General features: G+C 44.9%; 1 protein-coding gene across 1 annotated transcript; it reads right to left on the reverse strand.

Moving 5' to 3' along the window:
• Positions 1 to 61: 61 nt before the first annotated feature.
• Positions 62 to 15,172, reverse strand: FHIP2B (FHF complex subunit HOOK interacting protein 2B). Its single transcript, XM_072634910.1, has 17 exons — positions 15,008 to 15,172; positions 10,321 to 10,399; positions 7,651 to 7,823; positions 7,077 to 7,181; positions 6,808 to 6,930; positions 6,128 to 6,340; positions 5,762 to 5,958; positions 5,390 to 5,498; positions 5,025 to 5,101; positions 4,543 to 4,732; positions 3,867 to 4,012; positions 3,599 to 3,724; positions 3,194 to 3,284; positions 2,804 to 2,947; positions 2,246 to 2,386; positions 1,873 to 1,973; positions 62 to 1,624 (listed from the first exon to the last, which is right to left on the reverse strand). Exons 1-17 carry the CDS (start codon positions 15,050 to 15,052, stop codon positions 1,486 to 1,488), a joined length of 2,199 nt encoding a protein of 732 aa, XP_072491011.1. The 5' UTR covers positions 15,053 to 15,172; the 3' UTR covers positions 62 to 1,485.
• Positions 15,173 to 27,591: the final 12,419 nt, after the last annotated feature.

The following is a 27,591-nucleotide window of genomic DNA, read 5'->3' on the forward strand; positions in this document are numbered from 1 at the left end:
TGTACTTGGAGGGCTGCAAAGCACTGAAAAGGATGGAGCCATAATGTTTGTACAGCCATAATGTTTGTACAACCACACCGCTTTATTGCTGTGCTGCCTCATGGGGGGCACCATGCATAGGCCAAAGTGCATAGAAGTTGAGAGCTCAATTCTCGGACCTCCCATTATGTCCCCAAAGCTGAAATAAAGGTAGCCCATGTTCTCTCCAGCAGCTGAGATCAGCCTCCATATGCCCACCCTGAGAAGCAGTAGCCAGTCGATAGTCCTCCCAGCTTGCAGTGGGGAATGGAGGGATTAGGGAGGTCAGTGGGTTTCCTCCCCTTGCATGTTACCCCCTTGGCAGTTTAAGTCCAATCTGCAGAGAAAAGCAGCCAGGAAAAGGGAAAAAGGGGCTTTGGGCTGCTGCTGCTCCCTGCTTGGGAGGGAAGCCAACAACTGTAGTCCTCTGAGGTAATGCCTAGCACCACCTACTGCAGGTCAAAACAGATCCAGGGTGAGCGGGGTGGCAACCCCAGCAGCAGAGAACACAGGAGTGGCCACAGGCTTTGGCTGCTTTTCCTCCAGCCCCTTCCCGGCCGGGTCTGCAGGTGGGCCAATGAACACTAGCCTTGTTCATTCAGAACTCTGCTGAGGCCTGATGTTCCCAAGAGGAGTGCTCTTTTGGAGCCAGGGACTTGGGCGGGCTGCTAAGGGCATGGCCCTTCCTGGATCCTAGTGCCTCAGCCCAGGTGTCAGGGACCTGCCGAGACGGGTTCAGAGGGCGCCAGAGAAACCAGCCACAGGCTGGCTCTTTGCTCTTCTCCTCAGGCCCTTTCCCACCCTGGCTGCACTCACATCAAGGTTCTCATTAGCAGCTGCCCCCGCCTGGGTGCGGAACATACCTTGGGTGCTTGCCATGCTGCAGTTGGGAATTTTGCAACTGCCTAAAGGAGAGGCAGAGGAGGAAGAGGGGGCCTCCTTGAGCTCTCCCTTCACTGCTCACATCCCCTTGGGTCAAGCTTGGGTGGGCGGATGGGGTCTAAGTCTCAGCAGCTCTTTGATGCTTAGTATGAAAATAGGTTCCACCTCCCAAGACTGAAGAGCCTTAGAGCCAATTGCTCTCTTCTGCCCATCCCTTAACAGGGATGATTAGAATGGAAGAAGGGAGGTAGTGGGTACAAAAAAATCAAAGGGTTGGTAGGTACTGGGCATCTGCTCCACTTCTCTCTCTCTTTGAACAATGTTTGTCTAAGGAAGAGCTGTAGCCTCCTCTCCCAGCTTCCTTGGCAATCTTCAAGAGCCCCACCTTGGAAGATATGGTCTACAAGCCAGGAGTTGAGTGCTAATGGCCTTGAAAAAGCAGGCGCCATTGCTGAGATCTGAGGAGGCAGTCAGGCCTCCCCCCACTCCAGGGAGAACAGTGCTAGGCATGCCAGGGGAAGAGGCTGCCTTGAGGCAAAGGTGTAGACATGGCGTTCCCCCCCCCCCCCCCCCCATGGTTCTGGCTCAGACATGTCCCTGTGGGGGTGAGGGCAGGTTCAAGTGAGGACTGTTTGGGGGGAATTTAACAAAGGCAATAGCAGCCAGCTCCTTGCAGAACTCTTCGAGCACTACCACCCCCTGCAGGAGGGTTTGATGGTCCATCCTACAGAAAAAGAGCAAAAGGGCACAGCTGCTCAGGGACTGGTGTTCCCCTGGTGTACCTTCCCTGATACCTACAGGGCATAGCAGAGAAACCTGCCAGAGGCAAACAGCAGAGCCCTTCCCCAGCAGCGCTCCCCCCGCCTCCCCCACCTCCACTGCCACCCCCACCCCTCCCCCTGCCCTGCCACCACTCCAGCCTCCTACTAGGACATTTCCCAAAGCATCAGCATCACCTGAATAGGTACTTACTGCTCTCCTGGGACCTGCCCAGTCAACTGTTTCCGAATCAGGAGTAGCTTGCTTGAGAACTGGGGCACCCTCTGGATCCTCTGCATCAAGTCTCCAATTACCTAGATAAAGGCGAAGAAATGACTAGAAGGCTGGGATGGGAGGGGGAAGGGGTACAGCAATGGGATCCTCTCATGGCCTTTCCTTAGGAGGTGCCAGCTGTGGGTCACCGTGGGAATGGGGAAGGAAAAGGAAGGAGCCTATCCCTCGTCCACCCGACTCTGACCAGTGCCTCACTGCCCGTGATAACATGTTGTGGACAGTGAGCCTCCTCTGGATCCCCTTTACTGCCCTTTCCATCTCAGCTTGCCTCTTGTTTTTTTGGTATCCTTACCCTCACAAGCACAGAGAAGAGACTCCTGCAACCAGGTGCCAGGCTGATGTAGGGGTCCAAGAGGTATTCATGGATATGGGGGTGAGGGAATAGGGCTAGGCGGGACAGGACGGAAGTCACTTGCAGATTCAGACTGTATGGCTGTGGAGAACATGGTAGGCAATGTTAATGAGGGGACCAGTGAGCATTCTCCATCTTCCCCTCAAGCAGAGCTCCTGGCCAATGTTAACATGTGGGGGAGGCAAACTGCACATGATATTTGTGACATGGATTCCCTGGGGCTGAAGGCTGAGTATGTTGGGGCAGGAACTGCAAAGGCATGATGGGGCTTCCCAGCTGGGGAAGGTTAGCGTAGTATGTGGGTTTGGAAAGAGAGAAAGGCAGGAAGAAGGGACATAGTATTAGAACCCAAGACCCTGATAGGCAACCTGCTCCCTACAATCAGTCATCCTGCTGTGGCACCACTGTGTCTGGCACAAGCCTGGCTTCATCCTGGGTGACTTCCTCATGCTGCTTCTTCAATGCCTTACCCAGGCCGAATTATACTTATCCTGCTACCTGATCCAAGATCCGTGCCATCCGATTGAAGAGCACTTGGAGGAAGCGACCCTCAAAGAAAGGAGTCTCGGGCTCGTGGGGATCCAGTGGGGTGGGAGCCAAAGGCCAACCCCAGGAGGCAACCCGGGAACAGCATTCCTGGAACTGAGACAGGACAGAAATACTGGGTTTAGGTACAGTCTGAGACATGGAGCCTACTGGGAATCAGGGATATTTTTCCTATACCCATATACTTTAGAGAGGAAGTTGGATTCTCAGGTCTTTAGAAATGAAAGTATGCTGAATGGCGGGAGCTCATGTCTAGAGAGTGAATGATGATACAGCAAGAAAATGATCCCCACAACAGGAAGGATGAAGATGGGAGACAAGGAACCAGCAAGAAAAACTCACCAACCCATAAGCATCATGGACATAGGTGTCATAACCAGTCTCTTCTAGAAAGGCTGCAGTCTTGGCTTCTTCTGGCACTAGGCAGAGGAAACTGAGAGATACAGTAAGGAGACAGCCAGGTGTTAAGGAATTCAAGCAGGGACATTTCACCTGAGTCTGGGTCCTAGACCTCTGGGATCTTTTCTCTCTCCCTACTTGATCTCCCATAGCTGGTGGTCAATGGCCCAGAGACAGAAGATGAGGCCCCAGTCATTTCTGGCTCCCAGTCTGCTCACCTAATTGCCAGTTGAGAGGCCAAAGGCTGGGATCCCTGTGTGATAGAACATCAGTTCTCTATGCCCTTCCCATCTGAAAGGACCACCGCCCAGAGCAAGGAAAACCAAGTTCCTGCCTTGGACTCCTCACCTGTTGACAATCTCTGTCACTGCCGTTTTGCCATCCAGGTGGGGGGTGGGAGCTGGAAGTCTGGAGGCAGGCTGAAAGCCAGAGTTTGGGAACCCATCTGTGAAGTAAGGGTCTTCTTCTAGGTCTCTGCAGGGCCAAGGGTGAAAGTGAGGGTGTGCTGCAGACAGTCTCTTCCCTTCCCTTCCCATTGCCTTTTCTCCCTTCCTCCTTTTCCTTTATTCCTTTCCTCCCACGGCCTGCCTGCCCAGAGTCCCATGTCCTCACTCACAGACTGTCCTCATAGTTTTCTGGCTCAGGCAAGCCCCGGGCCACGTACATGCGGCCTTCCAGGTTCCGGAGGACCAGCATGTGGATGATCTGCTCATTCGGTTTTTGCAGCAGCTCCTCAAAGAGCCGCAGGGTGGCTATGCTGATCTGGGAAGTACAGAAGACACAGGAGAGGGTATGGAGGAGGAGTCAGACAGGGTCTACAGGTATGGAGACTGTTCAGCTACAATGCTCACGAAGATTAGGCTTCTGTGCTTGCACTCTGAGAAGTGAGATGGTTATAGGGGGAGAGGACAAGAAACAATAAAGAAGCCTGAACTGGGAGTCAGGATATCTGAAGGTAATTTGCTGTGTGACCCTGGCCAAGTCCATTGACTATATCTTAGTTTCCTCTGGTAAAATGGTGTCAATGATACCTGCCATGTCTACTTCACAGATGTAAAATGCTTTTCAAATTATAAAGTCCTAGATAGATTTAACTTAGATGCAAAAAATATTTGCATGCTAAGTTGCTAGTTACCTATTAAATTTTGGAGGTTCTGGACCTGAAAAGAGCCAAGGAAAGATGAAACATGTTAGGGAGCTTCCTGGTTCTAGAAAGCTGCCAGTCTTCTAGCTAAAGAGAAGGCTCAGGACCTAGGAGGGAAGAGGGAATGGAGGTCCTCTCCCATCCTCACCTCATCAGAGAGGTGGTCACAGTGTCCAATGAGATGAGAGCACAGAGAATGGGGGCTGTCCTCAGGAGCTTCAGGCTGCTGGTCTGTGCCCACGAAGAAACCCACAGCTTCCTGTAGCAGGGCTGGTGAGCAAAGCTGGTGCAGCAAGGCTGTCAGTAGGGCTGTGGAGGTCAGGATTCTCTGCTCTGCTCTGTGAAGGGAGATGACCTTAGAATGGGAGAGGCCTGTGAGAGCAGCAGCTTCCCTGTTGACTATCTCCTTCCCCATCCCTAATGAAGTGTGAAGAGTCAAAATGAAGGGAAAAGACTGGCTCAGGATGTCCAGTTTCAGCACAGTATATCTGGTGGGTAAATGTCAGTAGCTTTCATTGAAGATGACTGGCCTGAGATACCCGTGATCCTGGGAGATGGAAGGTGGAAGGTGAGGCACTAAGTTTGAGCCTACACTTCGTGTATGCCTGGAGGATGATGACCCCAACTTACACATGCAAGAGTTGGGGCTGCAGGGTTGCAACAAACAGTTTCTCAATCACAGCCTTTGCCAGGGCACCTGCAACAACCTAGGGGCAAAAGAACACATCTTTTACCTCGTCTGAATTAAGGAGCAAGTGTTCAGCAATAGGTACCCATCCACAGTATTCAAGCATCCAGGAGATGATACTTGATAAATATAAATTTAATTAAATGAGAAAAAGTGAGGAAGATGGGACTCAACCTGTGTGCTGGTTTCTTCAGACCACTGATGGAGACAATTAGAGATACCCAACCCATTCAGTTCCTACAAAGATGCTTCATGGTAGAGGGGACAGAGAGCTGAGGGCTGGGAACCCAGACCAGCTCTCCCATACCTCATGTGCCTCTGTGATGAGGTGGTCACAATAATCAAACCAGCCCAAGAATGCGGCTAACGCCTCTCTGCCTGGGAAGGAGGCCTCATCTGAGGGGGCGCTGGGTAACCTGCAGGGAGGAGAGAAGGGAGGGTCTGGGTGGGAGGGAGGGCTCCGGGGAGCTGTCCCCGAGGGTCTCCTGGCCCCTCTAAGTGTCTTTCCTTGAAGGTTCTAAGCCAGGCCAAAAGAACAGAGGTGGTAATTTCCCTGAGGGAGAGATTGCTCTTTAGGTTATCTGATGAGCTCTGGTTGAAGGTGGCAAGAAGAGGCACACAGAAAGAAGATGTCCCGCATCTGATGCCAGTGGCAGGATGCTTCTAGCCAAAAGCCTACCTCCAGCTGATGCCCTCTAGGGTGGCGATGTCAGCAGGGTCAAGGAAGCTGGGCATGGCCCGATATAGCTGGCAAAGGTGTTCTGCCACTGCAGAGCACAAAGGGCTCCTTTGTACCAAGTAGGTGGCTGCTGCCTGGGGGGCAACACCTACCAGGAGCAGCAGGTTCTCCTGGGCCTTCAGGGCTACCCGACTCTTCTAGGGGATAGGGACAGAGAATATCAGGGAGAGGAGCACTTGGAGAAACCAAGGTCCTCCTCTTCCACCTGTCCCATCCATTCCCTCCCCAGAATCACCTCCCCACATTTCCTGGCCCCTGCTACCCACTCACCACCCAGCCTCCTTTTACCCCCTCCTTGGCCAGCACCTTGCTTTTGCACAACCCAATCAAGGAGGTGAGTAGATTGTTCTCCCCAAGCCCACTGTCAGGTTCTTCAGTTCTTCCTGGCAAGTAGGTACCAGTGGCCTGGGCCCCGCAGGATTCCCCATCAACTTTGGGGACCCTGCGGGAGGACTCTTCAAGGGAAGAGCTCTTGTCCTGGTGGCTAGATGTCTCCTTCTTCCCCACAACTTTTTTGCCCTGCAAAGAAGTCCTAATGAATCTCAGTCATAGCATTCCTGCAGGCTCTCCTTGGAAAGGCAGAATGTGTCAACACTACCTGTGTGACTTGGACTTGTCACACAGAGTTTCCTCTATACTTCAGTTTGCTCATTTGTAAAATGGGGGTGAGAGAGAGGTGTTGGCTAGATACCTCTAAGGTCCCTTTTAGCTTTACTCTATGCCAGGACTCAAATCAGCCCCAGATAGACTAGAAAGCAGCTAGCATGACCTTCTAGACGCTCATCTTTGGGCACCTTCTCCTTCGCTCTCCACTCCCAGAAGGAGATGGAACCACTAGTCTAGAACCTAGAAAGCTGAAATTTCCTAATGGGCCTTAGAACTCTGAGCCTTTGGTTCCAAGCTGGGCCTGCCTTGGGTGATTTGGAGGTGTAACCCCAGGGGGGCCCCAGGCTCTCCCTCCTCCTTTTCTTAGGGCCAATGCCTACCTCTAGAATGTAGGTTAGCAGGGCTGGATCCTGCTGGATCTTGGTGCAAAGAACTGTGGTGAAGTGTACCTCCTCTTTTTCTGTGGGAGATCCAGCAGCAGTCCCACCAAGCTGAAGGAGTTTCTGGGAACAGAGAAGAGCATGGGACAGTAGCTATAAGGTAGGGTGTCCTGGTGGGGAAGAAAAGGGAGGGAGGGGGCAGTATGCTACATTTGCTTATCCAGCTACACCTTCCATCCCCTTCCCCACCCCAGTCACTGGCCCCATACCTGCACAGGGCGGTGGACGTTGAGGTAATGTAGAAGAGGGTGTTGTACTTGGGCCAAGATTCTACTGAAGAACAGGAACACCTGCTGGCGCATACCTGGGGGATACTGAGGGGCCAGTGAATAGAGAAATTGATGAGAAGACTGCCATCCTATCAATGGGAACAATTCCCTTATTGCATGGCAGGGGGTGGGTGGGTGGGTGGGTGTAGGGATTCCAGATCCCCTAGAGAGAAAATGTTGGTGTGAGCTTTGGTCAAGAAATGGGTAAAACCAGACTCTGAAATGTAGGCTTAGGGGATATGGAAGAGTTATTATTGCCATAGTCGTAATTCCTGGTCCCAGATCACCCCTCCATCATGTCTATGCAAATGGTCAGCCCAGTTAGGCCTCTTCAGGGGACTGTGATTTAGGATTACAGGACAGGAGAGGAGAACAGAATCCAGGAACTCTAATTCCTGGATTCCTGCCAGGCTTTGCATGGCATTTGCTTTTCCTCTTGAGGTGGTCCTCGGAGACTTCCTCTGTTTGCATGGGCTAGGAGCTCCTTTAGGGGTCAGGGTATACTGTGCCCTACCTCAGCCTTCCCCAGGGTGCACAGGGTTTCCAGGATCTTGTGTTGCAGCAGGTACTCGAGGCAGGGCCCTGCCTCTCCAGCTGCTGCCTGCTGCTTTTCTTCATACACTAGGATATCTAGCATCTGTTTCAGCCTCCAGGGAATGTCTGTTTTCTTGGCTGGAGTGTTTTCATCTAAAGCACATACAGGAAGAGCTCTTATTTAGAATCCTCTTGCCAAAATGGAGGAAAAAAGTATACTTTGGAGAATAGAGAAAAGTTACAGGGGAACGGGGGACAGCCCATGCAAGACAATGTGGAGTCAGATCCAGAAGTCAAATCCAATCCCAACAACAAGCGAAAAGAAATGAGGGTTCCCAGATGAGACTCCCTTTCAATAAGACAAAAACTGGGTCCCTTGGGGCTCCAAAGGCCAAGTGCTCTTTAGACAATTGCCCATCAAAATGATGGTGGCATCACTATTCTCCCGCCTTCAAGAGGCAGGGTGGCTAGAGATGTCCAGGACTGGCCTTTGGACAACAGACAGCTTGGGGCACCTTTTATCTTAGAGTCTGACTCAGAAGACATCTAAGAAGCCTATTGGATGATCGTTTCTTGAGTTCTGTTTAGTCATTCTTTCCATAATGAGAAAATCATAACTGCATGTTAGTATGGGAGAAAAATCCAAATCCACTATCTCCATGGGCTCTGATTCCTCCCTGCTCTATCTGCTCTGGTCACCTCTGGGGAACAAGAGCAAGACTGGGTTGATTTTGAGTTGACCTTAGGGATTCCTTCATTCAAGGTCACTGACTTGGTCTCCAACTGTGTGTTCAAGCTCTCCCTTTTAAGGTTCCCTTCCACTTCCTCTTCCTGTATCTTGTATGTACCCATTTATTTACATGTTGTCTCCCTCATTAGAATTTAAGATCCTTGAAGGCAGGGGTCGTTTGCCTTTCTTTGAATTCTCCGCACTTAGCAGGGTGCCTGACACGTGGCATTTAATACATTCCTGCTGATCTAAGAGTGCCTGTCACCTTTTCTGCTGAACATGGAGTCCAGAGTGCTAGTCACCCACATTGGGGTGACCATTCCAGCTTAATATGAAGACTGATGACATGAAGAACCTTGGGTTTATGATCCAAGCCAGCCAGAGCAGCAGAGGTTAGAGCACCTGACCTGAAGTCAGGAAGACCTGAGTTCAAATCCTACTTTAGACACAGGATTCCCCGTGGTTCTAGGGAGATCCCCCAGTAGATCAAAGGATCATAGATTTAGAGCTAGAATGAACCTTAGAGACTATTGAGCCCAACTGTCTTGTTTTTCAGATAATGCATAGAAAGGTTAGGTCACACAGCTATTAAGTATCTGAGGTAGAATTTGAATTCAGGTCTTCTTGATTCCAAGACCAATGTCCTCTTCAATACACCATGCTATTTCTAGAGAGGCAGAGAGGACTGCTCTGGATATTCTAGAATTCTGCCAGTCAAAGGAATTCTCTGGGTGATTCTAGGACCAATACAAACCACTTAAATCTCTGGGGCAGGCTAGAACTAGTCAATGTTGGACAGGAATTCAGAAGCTATATCATCCAACCTGTACCTAAACAGGAATCTGCGCTCCAACCAGCTTGACAGGAGACCATTTTGCCTCCTGTTGAGGACCTCTCACTCTGTGGAGGGAGACACTCCCCACCCCCACCTCCAAGCAGACTCCTGCACTTCTCATTGGTCTTCCCTTCCTTCCAGCCTAGATCAGTCTCAATGCATTCTTCACTCCTACTTCTGCCCTCTGGAGTCAAGCAGAACAAGTCTAATCCTTCTTTCACATGCTGGTTCTTCAAATATGTGGAGAAGGCTGATCATGTGCCCGCAGTCTGCCATTCTCAAGCCTCTCCTGAAATAGACACCTTCATGAACATGGGCTAGAGCAGATGATGGGATCCAAAATGTTAGGTGCCAGTATTGCCAAAGGCTGATTTCTGCCTTTCTGTCTCTTCTCCAAAAGAACAGTCCCTAACTATGCATTTCTTTTGGCTTTATGGTTGCATAATCTAGTCAGCTAGTCAAGTAAGCATCTGAGATTGGATTTGAATTCAGGTCTTCCTGACTCCAGGTCTAGTGTTTGCTACCCAGTAAAGACTGATGTAACTCCCCATCCCTAAGTCAGACCTAATATAAACCCTGGGAAGTGAGCACACAGGATGCAGTCTGAGATTACTCAGTGATCAGCCCATGTCTGACAGTGAAAGTGTTTGATTCTTGGCCTACTGGGGGCCTACTGTCATAAGTTCTCTTAACAAGTAAGGAAGGAGGAGATGTTTTCCCTCAGTCCTCAGCTGGAAAATGTCCTCTTGGGGATCTGGGATGTTTTTTAGATCCTGCAGGGCCTGGAAGAAAGTAAAACACTCATCTTCTTGGCTCACTGAAGAGGGAAGAGCATGCCCAATGCTATTCCCAGATGGAATGATCTACTCAACTGAGTAAAGATGGAGAGACACTGGGAGCCCAAAGGATAGGCCCTTCTATTCCAAATGCCGTTCCAATTTCTGCCTTCTCCCCTCACTTTGCATTCTAGCAGGGTAGGCTATTTATTTACGCTCTCTTCAGACCCCCCATTTCTGATCCAGGTAGTGATGTGACCTCATCCCCTGTGACAGATCTGAGAGGAAGCCAGGACAATTAGGTCTCACCTGTGGTTTCAATGTAGTAGTGAGTGATACCTTTCCAGTGCTCCACAAAGGCTTCTAGCAAATCAATGCTGGGCTCTCGCTAGAAAGACAGAAAGTGAGTGTGAGAAAGGTACAACTTAGAGTGGATGCCCCAGCTCTTCAGCAATGCCTATTTTTACCGGCCAGCATGGACAGTGTCCACAAAAAACTCTATACCAGATCTTTTGGGGGTCTCTAAGATTTGGATCAGAACATTCTGCTCCATGACCCCACAGTTGGTGTTGACCAACTTCCTGCTTTGTCTTCATGAAGACAAAGACATGTCTTTCTGAAACTTTTGCCTGGCACTATTTCTAGAAGACTGTGTAATACTGGAATGAGCACTAGATATTGAGTTGGAAGGCCCAAATTTTAATTCCACTTTGCTATTCTGTGTGACCTAAACAACTTTCCCTCTCTGGGGTTCGCTTTTCCCATCTGAAAATATAGAGTATACATGTGTGCATGGGCATGTGGTGGGGGATTAGATCATGCACATCTCTATCATCTACCTTCATGAAGCTCTCTCCCTTAACTCCTATGACTATATACTATCCTGATTTTCTTCCAACCTGACCAGTTCCTCTGCTGGTTCTTCCTCTTCCCACCCCCTCAACCATAGATATCCCCCAGGGATCTGTCCTCAGCTAAGGTGACCAGGGATTTTAGGGTGCTAACAAGACCATTATTGAAACTGCTGACATATATGAACTGATGTAAAGTGAAGTAAGCAGAGCCAGGAAAACAACATCCACAATGAGTACAGCTAAATGGAAAGAACACCACTAAACAATCAACAACGAATGTTGCGAAACTACAAAGAACAAGCCTGGCCCCATAGAAGAGCCATGAAAAAGCACCTCTCCCCTTCTGCAGAAGTCGGAGGGGGAGGGAGCCACGGGTATAGAAGATTGCATCTTGGGGCTTCCAAATTCCCAAATTTTGTTGTTAGACAGAACTCCAGGGTGGACCTGGAGTCAGGAAGGTCAGAATTCAAATCGGACCTCACTTAGCAAGCTACACTTAGTAGCTCAGGATGCTGGACAAGTCACTTTAACCTCTGCCTGCTTCAGTTTCCTCATCTGCAAAATGGGAATCATAGCACCTTACCCTCCCCTCCCCAGGTTGTTGTGAGGATCGAATAATATTTGTGAAGCACTTAACTTAGCCCAGTGCTTGGCACTACATAAATACTTATTCCTTTCCCCCTCAAGCGTCTCCAACTGTTCAGAATGTTCCATATGTTTCCTGGATGTAGTCTATTTCTTGGTGGGCTTCCCGATCACATTAGGTATTCTGTGACCAAGTCCCTACCAACCCAATATTTAACTTCAGACTCCCAAAGTCTCTTCCTGGTCTTCAGTCAAATGGAACGATTCTGATAATTGACCAGTTACCCAACAGACCTTGAGAAGTTTAAGAGGGTTTATTATTAGGATGATTTTCCTAGTATACTTCCCAATGAAGTTTCCTCACATTGGCTTTTTAAAAAGATAGCCCTAGGATCATGGGCTCTCCAGCTAGAAGGGAACTTAGAGAGCAAGGCCAGTTTCTCTCAGTTTATAGATGCTTGTTTTACAAAATAGCAATTAAACCACATTCTGTTTTACAGAAGTAACTAGCATAAGAAAGTGAAACAATTGACCTGAGGTTACAAAACCAGTTAAAAAGTGACAGTAACTTAGGGAAAGAAAAGGTCCAGGGATCTTGCTACCTTGGGTTGGGGGAGGGGAGGAAGGAGGGCCAGGGCTAAAGGATCACAGATTTAGAGTTGGACAGGAAATGGGATGAGAGGAAGGAGTTCTTTCCAGCACTACGTATCATTATACAGGGCCAGCCTTCTTATAGGCTGTTGATGCCACGGTGTGACTTTTGAGGGGGCATACTACCTAAAAATGCCTTTCCTTTCAAACCATGCCTGTCATTCCAATGTTAGAAATGAATTTCTTTGGTTAAATGGGAAAAGGCAGAGATATCAATGAGAGCCTAAATCACTCATTCACTATCCCTTAATATAAACTGATTTATTAGATTTGAGCTTATGATTGAACTCGTCAGATTGACATGAATACATGCAGTCATTAAATGAAAATTTGCATCCTTCTCTGTACTTCTTCCATGCAGGATATACAGACCAATGTAATTGGGTTTTGGTGACAGGAATATATTAGGGTTGACCAAATTCAGGAAAACATTGAGCCGTCTAATTAAGGCAGGGACTCTCAGACAATGTATTGACACTAAGGTCCATTAAAGTTAAGAACCAGAGATAGGAGTTCAACTCACAAAAGTGAGAAGTAGTGTAGAATGATGAATAGAAAGCTAGCTTTGGAAAGACAAGGTGACTTGGATTAAGTCTTGCCTCTGATATATACTGGCTGAGTGAGCCTGAGAAAGCTCATTTAGCCTCTTGGTGCTCTCAGCCAGAGGCATCAAAAAGCAGGTGGGCTGCCCACCCACCTGAGTGCTGCCAAACTAGATTAAGATGTACTTGGGAACTATTTAGCAAAATAAAGATACCATAATTATTATTATAGCTAACATTCAAATAGTACTTCCTAGCTGCCAGGTCCTGTGCTAAGCACTTCACAATTATTATCCCTGGGAGGTGGGTACTATGGACTTGCCCAGGGTTACACCAACTAGAATCTGAAACCAGATTTGAATCTGGGTCTTTCTGACTCCAGACCTACAGGGATCCTTAAGTACATTTAGTGGTTGTTTCTGAGTTCAATACCACTGCTCTCAGCAGCTCTCTGCCAGTGACTTATAGAGAAGGTGCTGGCTGATCTTGCCTTCTTGGTAGAGGGAATTTTCTCATCACTTCCCTATATCATTCCTAGTCTAGTTCCTATCCCCCAAATTTCTAAGGCTAGCTGTGATAAGTTAAAAATGGATGCTTTAAAGTAGAGTCAGGATAATTTTGGGGGGATTATTTGAGTGAGATTATTCAGGGGGTAATATTCAATTAAATTCCCATTTATGAAGTGCCTACTGTACGTGAGGCTCTGTGCTGGATGTGGGAAGGTGGAAAAGAAGGGACTTTTCAGACGACTTCTTATTTTGCTGGATTTTTTTTTTAAAGAGGGGTACAGGTTGGTTGTTGTGAAGTTAGGAAATAAGACCCAGGGGAGATAGAGTAACTCTGAATATCTGAAGGGCTGCTACATGAAGACTTGGCCCCAGGGTACAGAACTAGGAGCAGACATAGAAGTGGAAAAGAGGAAAGTTTAGATAATATAAGGGAAAAAATCATTCTAACAATCCAAGCTCCACAAGGCCTTCCAGGAGGTATTAGGTTTCTCTCACTAGAACTTGGAAGTGGGATGACCACTTGTTAGGAATTCTGCAGAGAGGATTCTGGATCAGTTATGAATGGGGCTAAATTGTTTCTGAGGGTCCTTCTGATTTTGAGATTCTGTTCCCCTTGGAAAAAAATTTTAAAAACTGATCAATTTGAAGGAAGGGTTTTTTTTTTTCACTTCTATAAAAGAATTATCACCTGGGGGAAAGATTCCCGACCAGGGAGAGGAGATAAACTGGGGTGGGATGGGAAAAGAGGAACAAGGGGAGGGGGAAAAGATGGTAAAGGAGGTTATCTGTAGGAACAGTGGAGAGAAACGGGGAGAGAAAATTGGCAGAGGAGTTTAGGAGACGAGAGACTTAAGTAGGGAACAGATGGGGAAGAAGAGAAAATTGAAGGAGACAGATGGGGAAGAGAGAGGAGTGGGAAGAGATGGGGGAGGATCTGGGAATGGGATAGATGGTAGGAGAGGATAGATGGAGGGAAAAGGCTAGAGAAGGGGAAAAGGAGACTTGAGGAGGTAAAGAGAGGGGGAGGAAAGAAACATGGAGAGGATGATTGATGGAGGAAAGAGGGGCTGGGGAGGCGAAAGTTGGGGGAAAAGGAGGGGGAAGAGGGGTCGAATCGGGAGGAGTGAGAATTGGGGAGGTGATGGATGAGGAAGGAGAGACTGGGGAAGGAGGGAACTGAGAAGGGAGACTTAGGTAGGGAGCAGATGAAGAGGGAAAGCATGGCGAAGGAGAGAGTTGGGGAGAAGACTTGGAGAACGGATAGATGGGGAAGAAGAGACTAGGAAGAGACTTGGGGAGAAGTCTGGGAGGAGAGTAAGGAAGGATACATGAGAGGAGAGAGTTGGGGAGGGGGAGAAGAGACCCTTAGGGAGGGGGAGAAGTGGGGGAGAAAAGAGATTTGGGGAGGGGGTGAAGTGGGGGCAGAGAGAGACTAGGAAGGAGACAGATGGGGGAAAAGGGCCTAAGGAGGGGAGAGCCGGGGTAAAGCACGGGGAAGGAGAGAAAGGGGGAGGGGGAGACCTGGGGGGCTGATTAGGAGTGATGGGGAGAAGAGATTTGAGAGAATGAAATAAGTTGAGGGCACAGCGGAGGGGGTGGGGAAGAAGCAGGGGAAAAGACGGGAGGGGAGGGGTCGAGGCGGAAGGGACGGGGAGGGGACGGGCCTGTAGGATCGGGGAGCCCCCGAGGGCGGGGCAGCCCCTTCCTCCCCCTCCCCCAACGTGGCGGGGGGCGGGCTCCCCGGGGACCCCTGGCCCGGAGGCTCCTCCCTGCCCCGCCCCCGCCTCCTCGGGCCTAGGCCCCGGCCAGGCCTGCCCCGCGGCTCGGCCTCCCCGGCCTCCCCGGCCCGGCTCACCGCGCCCACGGCCTCCTGCAGCAGCGCCCCTAGCCGGCTCAGCATGGCCGCAGCGGCGGCGGCGGCCCCGGCCCCGGGCCGGGGAGGGGACCTGGCGGGGCGGCGGGATCCCTGTGCGGGTGGCGGAGGCGGCGGCGGCGGCAGAGGTAGAGGCCGAGGCCCAGGCGGAGGAGGAGGCTCCGGGGCTGTGGGACGAGCCCCGCCCCCGGCCAGGCTCCGCCCACTCCGGAGTGACGTGACGCCCCGCCTGGCGGGCCCCGCCCCCAGCTGGAGGCTCCTCCCGCTCAGCCCCTCCCCCCTCCTGGAGAGTTCCCGGGCGGGTTAAGGACGGGGTCCTTCCCGCTACGGGATACAACGGACTCCGTGCCTTATTTAAGTCATTCGTTCTGGAGGCTGGAAGAGTAGAAATATCAATAATAATTATAATAATAATAGAGCGAACATGTCTATCTCACGGGGTTGTTTTGTGTCAATCAAATCAGTCAATGAACGGTGGTGCAGTGGATAGAGTCAGGAGGACCTGAGTTCAAATCTCACCTCAGACACTTGACACTCACTGGCTGTGTGACCTTGGGCAAGTCACTTAACCCCAATTGCCTCACCTGGGTCATCTCCAGTCATCCTGATAACTATCTGGTCACTGGATTCAGATAGCTCTGGAGGAGAAGTGAGGCTGGTGACCTGCACAGCCCTCCCTCACTCAAAACAAAGTCAAGTGCAAGTCATGTCATTATTTCTCTGATGTCAAGGAAGGACCAATACACTATGGGCCAGGCACAGCGCTAATCCCTGGGGACCCCAAATGAGGCAAAAGTCAAGGAGCTCACGATCTGATGGGGAAGACAGAATGCAGACAAACAAGCTCTATCCAGGATTAATAAGGAATGATCAAGGAGGGAAAGGGCTGGAATTAAGAGGGGTTGTGGGGAAGGGAGGGTTTTAATTGGGATTTAAAGAAGCCAGGCCAATTAGAAGCTATTTTGGTGGAGAGAGAACTTACAGGCATGGGAGATGAGATAATACATAAAGTGCTTTGCAAACCTTAAAGTACATAAATGCTACCTATTATTTTAAAGATGAAAGAAGTAGACTCCGGAATCAGTCAATGAACATTCATTATGGACCTACAGTGTGCGGGGCATTGGGAAAACAAAGAGGTAAGTGCTGCTATTATCCCTGTTTTACATATAAGGAAACTGAGGCAAAGTGACTTGCCTGAAGTCTCACAACTAGTAAGTGTCTGAGATCATATTTGAACTCAGATCCTCCTGACTCCGGGGCCCCCTGTCTATAGTCTATAGTCTATAGACTGCCATTTGGTTTTATGTTTTGCTTTGCCTAGCAGCTAGGAGGAAAGGTGGTAAATGGAGTCAGAAAGATGTAGATTTTGGCTAAGTATAGTAAGGCAGAACTTTCTAACATTAGTTCAAAAGTAGGAATAACTGTTAGACCTCAGAGACTTTTCTATTATTTCCACAACGAACATTTATTAGTAATCAAATATTTATTAATAAGAATTTATTAAGCCTTTACTGTGTGCCTGACACTGTACTAAGCCTAGAGGATAAAAAGACAAAAAGAAAATAATCCCAGTTTTCCAGGCACTTAGATTTAATTGGGGAAAACAACATGGATACATACAATGTATTTTTATTTATTTCATTAAATATTTCCCAACTACATTTTAAAATTTTTTAACATTCACTTTAAAAAAATTTGAGTTCCAAATTCTCTCCTTCCCTCCTGTCCCTTCCCCACCTCTTGAGAAGGCAAACAATACATTGATTAATATGGATATATATATAAATAGATACAAACAATATATTAGGAGGAAGGGGAGGAAGCACTAGCAGCCAGGGCAGAATCTGGAGAAGCCTGATATAAGGGGTAGCATTTGAGTTACACTCCAAAGAATGGTAGGAATCTTAAGAAATGGAGGGGGGGAAGGGAATACATTCCAGGCCTGAGGTATATATAAACTGTGCAAAATCTTAGAAATAGGAAATACAATGCTACAGCATGTGAGGAACAGCAAATAGGTAGAGTCAGTTTGACTCGATTATAACATTGTGCCTGAAGAGGAATTATGTATAAGGAATATGGAATGAAAACTGAAGGCAAATTGTGAAAATCTTTAAATGCCTCTTTTGACATTTTGTTGTTCTGTTGTGTCTGACTCTTCATGACCTCATCTGGGGTTTTCTTGGCAGAGATAGAGGAATGGTTTGCCATTTCCTTCTCCAGCTCATTTTATAGATGAGGAAACTGAGGCAAACATTAAATGATTTGCCCAGGGTCACACAGCTAGTAAGTGCCTGAGGCTGGATTTGAATTCAGGTCTTTTTGACTCGAAGCCCTGGCACTCTATACACTAGGCCACCTAGCTGTTCCACCTCTTTGTCATACAGTCGCTAAAATGAAGGTTTGACAATGTCAAAGTAAATAATAATAATAACAAATTCAGTAATAAGCTCAAAAAACTCCAATGGTTCCCTGTCATCTGTAAGATTCATTATAAAATCCACTTAGGGGGATATAAAGCTCTTCAGAATCTAGCCACATCGTACTTTTCTGGTCATATTACCCATTAGTCCCCTCTGAAAACTGAACAGTGCAGCCACACTAGCTTTCTTGCCATGTCTCACAAGTACCACATCATCCACCCTTATCCTGGCTGTCCCCATTTGTGGAATGCTTTGTCCTCACCTCTGCCTCATGGAATCCCGGGTTTCTTCAAAGCTCAGATCAAATGCTACCTTCTTCATGAGCCCTTTCCTGATTCCCCCAACTGCTCCAACCTTCCGAAGATTACCTTGTATCTGCTGTGTATGTTTTGTTTTGTATGCGTGTACCTATATCCATGCATATAGTCTTCTTCATTAGAATGAAAACTCCCTGAGGTCAGGAAACATTTTATTTTTTTAATCTCCACAGTTCCTGGGACACAGTAGGTACTTTATTAAATGTGTGTAATTGTTGATCAATTTGATTGATCACTGTGGAAAGCACAGGTTGAACAAGGGAGAGATTTTGAGACAGGCAGACTGACAGGCTGTTGCTATAGCACAGGTGAAGGATGATGGCCTGAATTGGGGTAGTGGCCATGGGAGTGAAGAAGAGACATATGCATGGAACGTAGAGATTGAATCGATAAAATTTAGCAACTAATTGGCTATGTCTTAGAGAGGAAGAGTAAGAAGTCAAGGAGAATGGTGGTACCTTCAACCAAAACAAGGAAGTGAGGAAAAGGGCTGGGTTCTGCTTTGGATGTCTTGAGTTTGAGTTGTCCTTGGGACATCCAGTTGGAAAGGTTAGGGTGGGATATGTAGATGTGGAAGTAATCTATATAGCAATGAAAACTGATCATTGAACCTATGGGAATGGATGAAGCCACCCAGAAAGGGAATATAGAAAGAAAAAAAGAGGTAAAGACAGAGACTTGCAGTTCAGTTAGGGGATGGGACAAAGATGATGACAGAGCAAGAATAATTAGATAGTTATGAGGAGAGAGACGAGTAACAGGAAAACCCAGAGAGGAGAGAGTAATGGTGGAGAGGGGTTGCTTGGTTGTTCTTCCTTCCCAAAGAAGACCAAAATGACATCACTATGTTAGAGTCAAGTTACAGTTCATCTGACTGTGACTGATCAGACCAATATGAGCTCAGAATGCTTTACCACAGGTCAGGTACAAATAGTCCATGTGAACATTGGGGTGGATTCTCTAAATTTGTGCATCTTACATTTCTTTTAAGCTACTTCAGTTCTGCTTTGCTCATAGAGCACAGCACCTTCTCTGATGTGGGCATTCCATGCTGAGTGGTCCTGTACCAGCGTCTCCTGTGTCAGGCAAGCAATTCCATAGTTCTTCAGAGAGACCTTGAGAGTATCCTTGTTTCGCTTCTTCAGACCACCATGTGAACATTTGCCCCGTGTGAGTTCTCCTTAAAAGTCTTTTGGAAAGTGTACATTTGGCATTTGAACATCATGGCCAGCCCATACTGCTCTCTGCAATAGAGTTTGAATGTTTGTCAGTTTAGTTTGAGAAAGGATTTCAGTGTTCTATACCTTATCCTGTCAGGTGATCTTCAGAATCTTCCTAAGACAATTCAGATGGAAGTGATTCAGTTTCCTGACATGGCACTGGTATACTGTCTAGATTTCACAGGCATACAACAATGAGGTCAGCACAAGGGGCCTATAGACTTTCAGAATGGTAGTCAGGCTAATACCTCTTTCCTTCCAAATGTTTCTTCAGAGCCTCCCAAATGCTGAGCTAGTTTTGGCAATGTGTGGCTCAACCTCATAATCAATGTGTACATCCTTGGAAAATATACTGCCAAGGTCATTGAACTTATCCACGGTGTTCAAAACTCTCCATTTGCCCTAACTGATGGTTTCATGTATGGATGGTGTGATACTGGCTGGTGGAGCATCTGTGTTTTCTTGGTGTTAATTGTTACAGGCCAAAATTAGCACAAGCAGCAGAGAATCAATCCATACTTTGTTGCATCTGAGCTTCTGAGGCTGCATCGAGTGCGCAATCATCTGCAAACAAAAAACCATATACCAATATTTCCTCCACTCTAGTCTTGGCTTGTAGCCTTTTCAAGTTAAATAATTTACCATCAGTGTGTTAGATGACCTTGTTTCTGTGTTCATCCTGTCAGTTTCAGAGTCACTTCCTGTCACTTAACAGTCCTCATTGAAAGCATCTGACCACATTGCTGAAAACATCATGCTAAAAAGCATGGAAGTGAGCATAGAGCTTTGTTTCACTGCATTGGTGACTGGGAGGGGTAAGGTAATCAACAAGGCTACAGAAACATCAAGAAAGATGAAGATAAAGGAAAGTCCACTGGATATATTGCACTAAGTATTGGGGATACAAAGAGAGATATGATAGACATTTCTTCAGAGAGAGATTGGAGGAAAGAAATACACACAAGTAACCAAGATACAGAGGAGAAGTAGAAAGTGCATGGGAGATGTCCTGATAATGCCATATAAAGAAGAAATCTGAGGTGTAAAGATCATTTTCAACTGGGAGATGACCCAGAGAAAACTTCATGAAATGGCACATGAATTAGACTTTGAAGGAAGTGAAGTCTGAGGAGCTAGTGGCACAATGGATAGAGTACCAGACCTTGAGTTCAGATCTGAACTTAGACATGTACTAGCTGTGTGACTCTTGGGCAAGTCACTTAATCTCTGTCTGCCTGTGTTTTCCAAGCTGTAAAATGGGAATAATAATAGCGTCTACCTTCTATGATTGTGAGGATCAAATGAGATAATATTTGTAAAACACTCAGCATGGTGCCTGATACATAATAAAAGCTGTATAAGTGTTAACTATTATTATTACTTCAGCAGTATGAAATGGGGGTGGGGAAGAGAATCTTGTTTGGCTGGAAGATGAAATAGGTAAGGAGGAGTAGTGAGATAAGGTGGGGGTGGGGTTTGAAAACCAGAATCATGAATTTATGCTTCATTTTGTAAACAATAAGGAGCCAGTGAAGGTCTTTAGAGCAGGGGAGTAATGTGATCAGAAAAGCAAATTAGGAAGAATTCTCAGGCAGCTGTGTAAAAGATTAATTGGAAAAGAGATAGATAAAAGACAGATCTAGATCTTGTTTCCAGGTTTTTCTGTCTCCTTTTCCCCTTGACTTTTTCACTTCTGTCTTCTGACTTCATCTGCCCTCCCCCTCCCCCAACCTCCAATGTCTTGAAAACGGCACCTTAATGTTTTCTGACTTGTCTCTGATATGGAATTTTAAAAATCTACCTTTCAGGTATGACTCTGATAGTACCTAAATAGTTATTTGATTTATAGTTTCTCAGTTATATCCTTCAAAACCCTGAACCCAGTCAGGTAAGTGAACTGATGGACAGTGCCTTGCACCCATCCTCACCTTCCATCAGGGATTTTGCCTCTGAGAAAGATTTATTCTCTCTCATTATCTCAGAACAGTCTGTGTCTCTCAACACCTTTTATCTGATGAGCTATATTTCTTCTCAAGATGATTTTATTAGTGTTCTACACACAAATGTTTTTCTGCTCCTGTCAGCAACCAAAATTTCCACAAGGGTCACTATCTCACACATGAGGATCAGAAATAGAGTGGTGTTAGTGTCACTGGAAAGGAATGAATGGAGCGAAGGAATAATTTGGATAATTGGATGATTTCTTGTCTTAGAATCAACAAGACTTAGCAGAGGATATGGGAGCGGAGGAAGAGGGAGGCAGCATGTGAAACCTTGGTTCAAATCCCACCTCTGATACTTGCTACCTGTGTGACTGTGCAAGTCACTTAAACTCCCTGGGCCTCAGTTTTCTTATCTGTAAAATGAGGGGCTCTAGATCTAGGAGTTTATGACAGGTTTCAAGCCTAGGTGACTGGAAAAAATTCAGGGGAGGTGAATTCAGTTTTAGAAATATTGCCTTTGTTGTGCTAGAGGGGCATCCAAGTAGAGATATCCTGCAGGCTGTTGGGAATAAGAGTCTGAAACTCAAAGAAGAGCTCAGCATTTGAGATTCCAGACTTGGGAGTCATCTGCATAGAGGTTATCATTGAGATACTGATCACAAATGCAAATGATTTCTATGACGAAGAAAAGGGAGAACTGTCTAAAAAAGACCAATGTGAATGTATAAATTTCTCATCGACTGAACACTGGGGACATGAAAATCCAAGAAGGGAAATGTGCTTCTGGATAAGAGGATGACAGAGAGAATTTTGGGCACAATGTGAGTCAACAGTATGACAGGGCAGCCAAAAACGCTGGTGGTGTGCTTCATGAAGAACTGTGTGTCCTGAATAAGGGTCTGCCTGTTAAGGTCACACCTGAAGAATTGTGTTCCCTTGTGGAGGTCATCTTTTAGGAAGGGCACTGATGAAGCTGGAGCTTAGCCAGAGGATGGTATTCTGAGTAGTGAGAGAACTGGAAACTGTACCACAGAAGGATCTGTTGAAGAAAATGGGGGTGTTTAGTCTAGAGTGGAGAAGACTTGATAGCTAGACAATCACTTGTTAGGGATGTTGTGAGTTGGATTCCTACTCAGTTATGGGTTGAGCCAAGTGACGTCTGAAATCCCTTCTGATTCTGAAATTCTGTAACTATGAATATTGCTCAGTCATTTCAGTCATGTCTGACTCTTTGTGACCCTATTTGAGGTTTTCTTGGCAAGCATACCAGAGTGGTTTGCCATTTCCTTCTCCAGATCATTTTACAGATGAAGAAACTGAGACAACCAGGGTTAAGTGATATGCACAGGGTCCCACACCTAGTAAGTGTCTGAGGCCAGGTTTGAGCTCATGATGATGAATCTTCCTGACCCCAGGCCCACTGCTCTATCCACTTTTGCTACCTACTTGCCCTGACTCTATGAATAGAATGGAATATTAAGAATGAATTTGGAATTAGGAGAATCTGATGGAAAAGAAGGGTGTGTTAGAATGACTGACTTGAACGGAAACAGAGGGCAGGGGGATCCAGCGACATGGATGGAAATTGATAGGACACATGGTGATTCTGATGGGGCAGGTAAGAGGAGCTGGAGGTGGGAGTAGGGGAGGAAAAGGTAACTGAGGAGAGAAATAGATTCAGAAACTCATTGCCATAGGAAGTAGGTCCCTCTGAGAGGTCTCATGGTAGGGATGGGATGAGGGAATAAGCATTTACATATTACCTATATGCTGGGCCCTGGGCTAAGCTCATTTTACAAATATTACCTCATAATAATCCTTCAAGGTAGGTCTTATTATTATCCCCATTTTACAGTTGAGGAAAGTGAAGCAAATAGATGTGACTTGCCCAGTGTTACCCAGCTAGTAAGTGTCTTGAGGCTGGTTTTGAACTTAGGTCCATGATGAAATCTATTCAGTTTCTTCTCAAAATGAAGAGGATTGGGAGTTATTTTTGGATGGCAAAGAAATGACAATCCCTCTCCTTTAAGAAGTCAGATGTACTTATGTGGGAGAATTGGTAAGGGGAATGCAAGGGATTTTCCTGAAAAAGAACCCGTGAGAATAAAGCATGCTCCCCACCTCCTGACGGAAGGGTGATAGACTAGGAATACAGAATGAGACATATTTTGGACATGGCCAGTGTGGGATGTTGTTTTGTTAGAATATGCATATTTATTATGAGGAAATTTTTTGGATAGGGGAAAGATGGAGGGGAAAATGTTTGATAATTGAAAAAATTTAATTACAATTAAATTAATTAAAAGAAAGAGCTATTTTTTTCAGCATACCACTTTATGCTGTGTTGCCTAGATACATACAGATTGTAAGGAAAAACTGAGAAAATATATAAGAAGAGCTTTGCAGACCTTAATGTGGTATGTAAATGCTGGTTATAATTACTATTTATCATTCTGGTAGTTTTAAAAGTAAAATGTTCATGCTTTCATAAAATTCAATTAGACTATCTTGATGTACATTCCTAATTTTGTTTAAATAGGAAAAAAAGCCTTATGAATTAAGCTGATGGAATCCTGTAACAAAGGAAAAGGCCTGAAGATTTGAACTTTTTAGTAATTACTTTTCTTTCTCATAACCCAGCATCCTAGGAGATTGAGGGCTGGGACTATGATATGCATATTTAAAAAATACTCTTTTGCACTTATTGATAGGAAAGGGAGGGAGGGAGACCCCAGGACATTAGGGGAACAAGAGGAGGTCCCTGTTGGAAACATACGTCCTCTGCCTTTCTCAAATATGTCTTTTTCATTCTACTCACATGGCTGACACCCTAGATTATGCCATCATCACTTCTTACTTGGACTGCTTTACTAGTGACACAGTGAATAGAGTACTAGATTTGGAGTTAGGAAGACCTGAATTCAAATCCTGACTCAGAGACTTAAGGAGGTGTTTGGCCTAGGGCAAATCACTTAACCACTATCTGCCTCAGTTTCCTGATCTAATAATAATTATAATAGCTACTATTTACATAACACTTACTATGTGCCAAGCACTGTGCTAAGTATTTTATAATTATTATCTCATTTGATAATCTCATCTGTAAAATGGAGATATTATTAATAGGACCTACTCCTAAGATTGTGAAGATCAAATGAGATTATATTTATAAAATTCTTTTAAACCTTAAAGCACCATATAAATGATAGCTGTTATTATCATTACTTCCAAAACACTCCCCTCTCCTTTCCATCCTTTGTCAAAATAGTCTTCCTAAAGAATAAAATCTGAAGAGGCAAAGTCAAGACAGGAACTTGCCTGAGCTCTCCCAAAATTTGCCTCCAAACAACTTTAAATAACACCTCAAAACACATTCCAGAGCAGCAGAACCTACAAAAGGATGGAGTGAAATAATTTTCCAGCCCAAGACAACTTAGAAGAATTGTAGGCAACATCTGCCTCATTTGGGTAAAAGGAGAGTGCGACCCAACACAGGCAGCATCCAGCCAAGCCAGCAGGAGGTCCCTACCCCAGCCCAGGTCAGCAACTGAGGTCCTGAGGCCCTAGCAAAGAGAGCTAGCTGTGAGGTTTCCAGTCACAGGTGCGTCAGGCAAGCTGCCAGACCCAGAGATTCCCAGAGCAGAAGTGTTGCCAGTGTCTCTAGCCCCCAGTGCAAGAAGCTTGGGATAGTTCCCCCTGTATTCTAGGAGCAGAGCTCAACTTTAAATCATGAATAGGCTGGAAAATGAGCAAAAACCAAAACCAACAACCCAAAAACCTGATTGTAGAAAGTGGCCATGGTGACAGGGAAGATCAAAACACAAACTCAGAAGACAGCAGTGTCAAAATGCCTATATGCAAAGCATCAAGGAGAAATATGAATTGGTCTTAGACTCCAAAAGAACTCCTGGAAGGTCTCAAAAAAATGATTTTAAAAATCAAATAAGAGAGGTAGAAGAAAATTGGGAAAAGAAATGAGAATTATGCAAAAGAATCATGAAAAAAGAGTGAACAGCTTGGTAAAAGAAGCACAAAAAATGGAAAAAAGATGTACAAAAATTCACTAAAGAAAATAACTCCCTAAAAATCAAATTGGTCAAATGGAAAAGCAGGTATAAAAGCTAGTTGAGGAAAAAAAATTTCTTAAAAATTAGAAATGGGTAAGTAGAAGTTAATGACTCCATGAAACATCAAGAATCAATCAACAGTTGACCTGGAAAATAGATCCAGGAGACACAATTTAAGAATTATTGGGTGTAGAAATTTATCTTGCCATATAGGGAAGTAGTAGGGATGGGGAACAAAAAAAAGGTAGGAGACTGATAGAAGGGAAGATTGAGAGAGACAGTGGTCAGAAACAAAACACTGGTGAGGAGAGGCAGAGTGAAAGAAGAGAGAGAAGTGTATAAATGGGGGAAATAGGATGAAAGGAAATATACAGTCATTACAACTGAATATGAGTAGGATGAACTTCCCTATAAAACAGTAGCAGATAGGAGACTGGACTAAAAACCAGAATCCTACAATATGTTGTTTACAAGAAACACATCTGAAGCAGAGAGACACACACAGAGTAAAGGTAAAAGGTTGGAGAAGAATATATTATGCTTCAACTGAAGTACGAAAAGCAGTGGTAGCAATCCTGATCTCAGACAAAACAAAAGAAAAAAGTAGATTTAATTAGAAGAGATAAAGAAGGAAACTACATCTTGCTAAAAGTTATCATAGACAATGAGGTAATAGCAATACTAAACATATATGAATCAAATGGTATAGCATACAAATTTTTAAGGGAAATGTTAAATGAGTTAGGAGGAAATAGATAGCAAAACTATACTAGTGGGAGACCTCAACTTTCCCCTCTCAGAACTAGATAAATCTAGCCACAAAATAAACAAGAAAAAAGTTAAGGAAGTGAATAGAATTTTAGAAAAGTTAGATATGATAGACCTCTGGAGAAAATTGAATGGAGAGAGAAAGGAATATCCCTTTTCCTCAGTGGTACATGGCACCTACACTAAAGTTGACCAGGTATTAGGGCATAAAAGCTTCACAATCAGATGTAGAAAGGTAGAAATATAAAATACATCCTTTTCAGATCAGGATGCAATAAAATTACATTTAGTAAAGAGCTATGGAAAGATAGATAAGAAATTAATTAGAAGCTAAATAATATAATCCTAAAGAATAAGGAGTAATTACAGAAACAATCAATCAATTAAAGAGAATGACAACAATGAGACAACATACCCAAATTTATGGGATGTAGCCAAAGCAAGACTTAGGGGGAAATTTATATCTCTAAATACTTACATCAGTAAAATAGAGAAAGAACAGATTAATAAATTAGTTATGCAACTAAAGAAAAATCTAGAAAAAGAATAAATTTGTAATCCCCAATTAAATACCAAATTGGAAATCCCTAAAATGAAAAGAGAGATTAATAAAATTGGAAGTATGAAACCCATTAAACTAATAAATAAAATGAAGACCTGATTTGTGAAAAAACCTCCCCAATAAAAAGATAAACCATTGATTAATCTGGTTTTTTAAAAAAAGGCAGAAAAAAACAAAATTACCACTATCAAAAATGAAAAGGATGAATTCACTACACATGAAGAGTAAATTAAAGCAATAAGTAGGAGCTATTTTGCCCAATTGTATGCCAGTAAATGTGACAATCTAAGTGAAATTATGACTATTTACAAAAATACAAATTGCCCAAATTAACATAAGAGGAAATAGAATACTTAAATAGCCCCATTTTAGAAAAAGAAATTGAACAAACTAACAGTGAACTCCTTAAGAAAAAATCCCCAGGGCCAGATGGATTCACAAGTGGATTCTACCAAACATTTAAAGAACAATTCCAACAGTATATAAACTGGGAAAATAGATAAAGAAGGAGTCCTACCAAATTCCTTTTATGACACAAATATTATGCTGATACCTAAGTCAGGAAGAGCTAAAACAGAGAAAGAAAACTATAGACCAATTTCCTTAATGAATATTGTTGCAAAAAATTTAAATAAAATAGTAGCAAGGAGATTACAGCAATATATCACAAGGCTCATATACTATAATCAGGTAGGATTTATGCAGGAATGGAGGACTAGTTCAATGTTAGGGAAACTGTCAGCACAATTTATTATATCAATAAAAAAAACCTAACAGATATCATATGATTTTCTCTACAGAGGCAGAAAAAGCTTTTGATAAAATACAACACCCATATTTATTAAGAACTCTACAGAGCATAGAAATCAATGGAGCTTTCCTTAAAATGATAGGTAGTATCTATTTGACACTATCAGCAAGCATTATCTGTAATGGAGATAAGAGAAAAGACTTTCCAATAATATCAGGAGTGAAACAAGGATGCCTGTTATCACTACTATTATTCAACGTTAGAAATGTTAACTTCAGCAATAAGAGAAGAAAACAAAATTGAAGGAATTAGAATGGGCAATCTGCACTCTTTGCGGATGATGTGATGGTATACTTAGAGAATTCTAGAGAATCAATTAAAAACTACTTGAAACAATGAACAACTTTAGCAAAGTTGCAGGATATAAAATAAATCTACATAAATCAACAGCATTTCTATATATTACCAGCAAAGCCCAGAAGCAAGAGATAGAGAAATTCCATTTAAAATAA

Source organism: Notamacropus eugenii, chromosome 1 (assembly GCF_028372415.1).
Source record: "Notamacropus eugenii isolate mMacEug1 chromosome 1, mMacEug1.pri_v2, whole genome shotgun sequence".
Lineage (NCBI taxonomy): Eukaryota > Metazoa > Chordata > Mammalia > Diprotodontia > Macropodidae > Notamacropus > Notamacropus eugenii.

What these genes read in the sequence shown, in the direction of transcription:
- FHIP2B (XM_072634910.1), bottom strand. Translation starts at nt 15,052, where the DNA reads ATGCTGAGCCGGCTAGGGGCGCTGCTGCAGGAGGCCGTGGGCGCG. An exon ending in TGCAGGAGGCCGTGGGCGCG is followed by an intron (nt 10,400 to 15,007) that starts GTGAGCCGGGCC and finishes CTGTCTTTCTAG; the next exon opens with CGAGAGCCCAGCATTGATTT. An exon ending in CTACTACATTGAAACCACAG is followed by an intron (nt 7,824 to 10,320) that starts GTGAGACCTAAT and finishes TATGTGCTTTAG; the next exon opens with ATGAAAACACTCCAGCCAAG.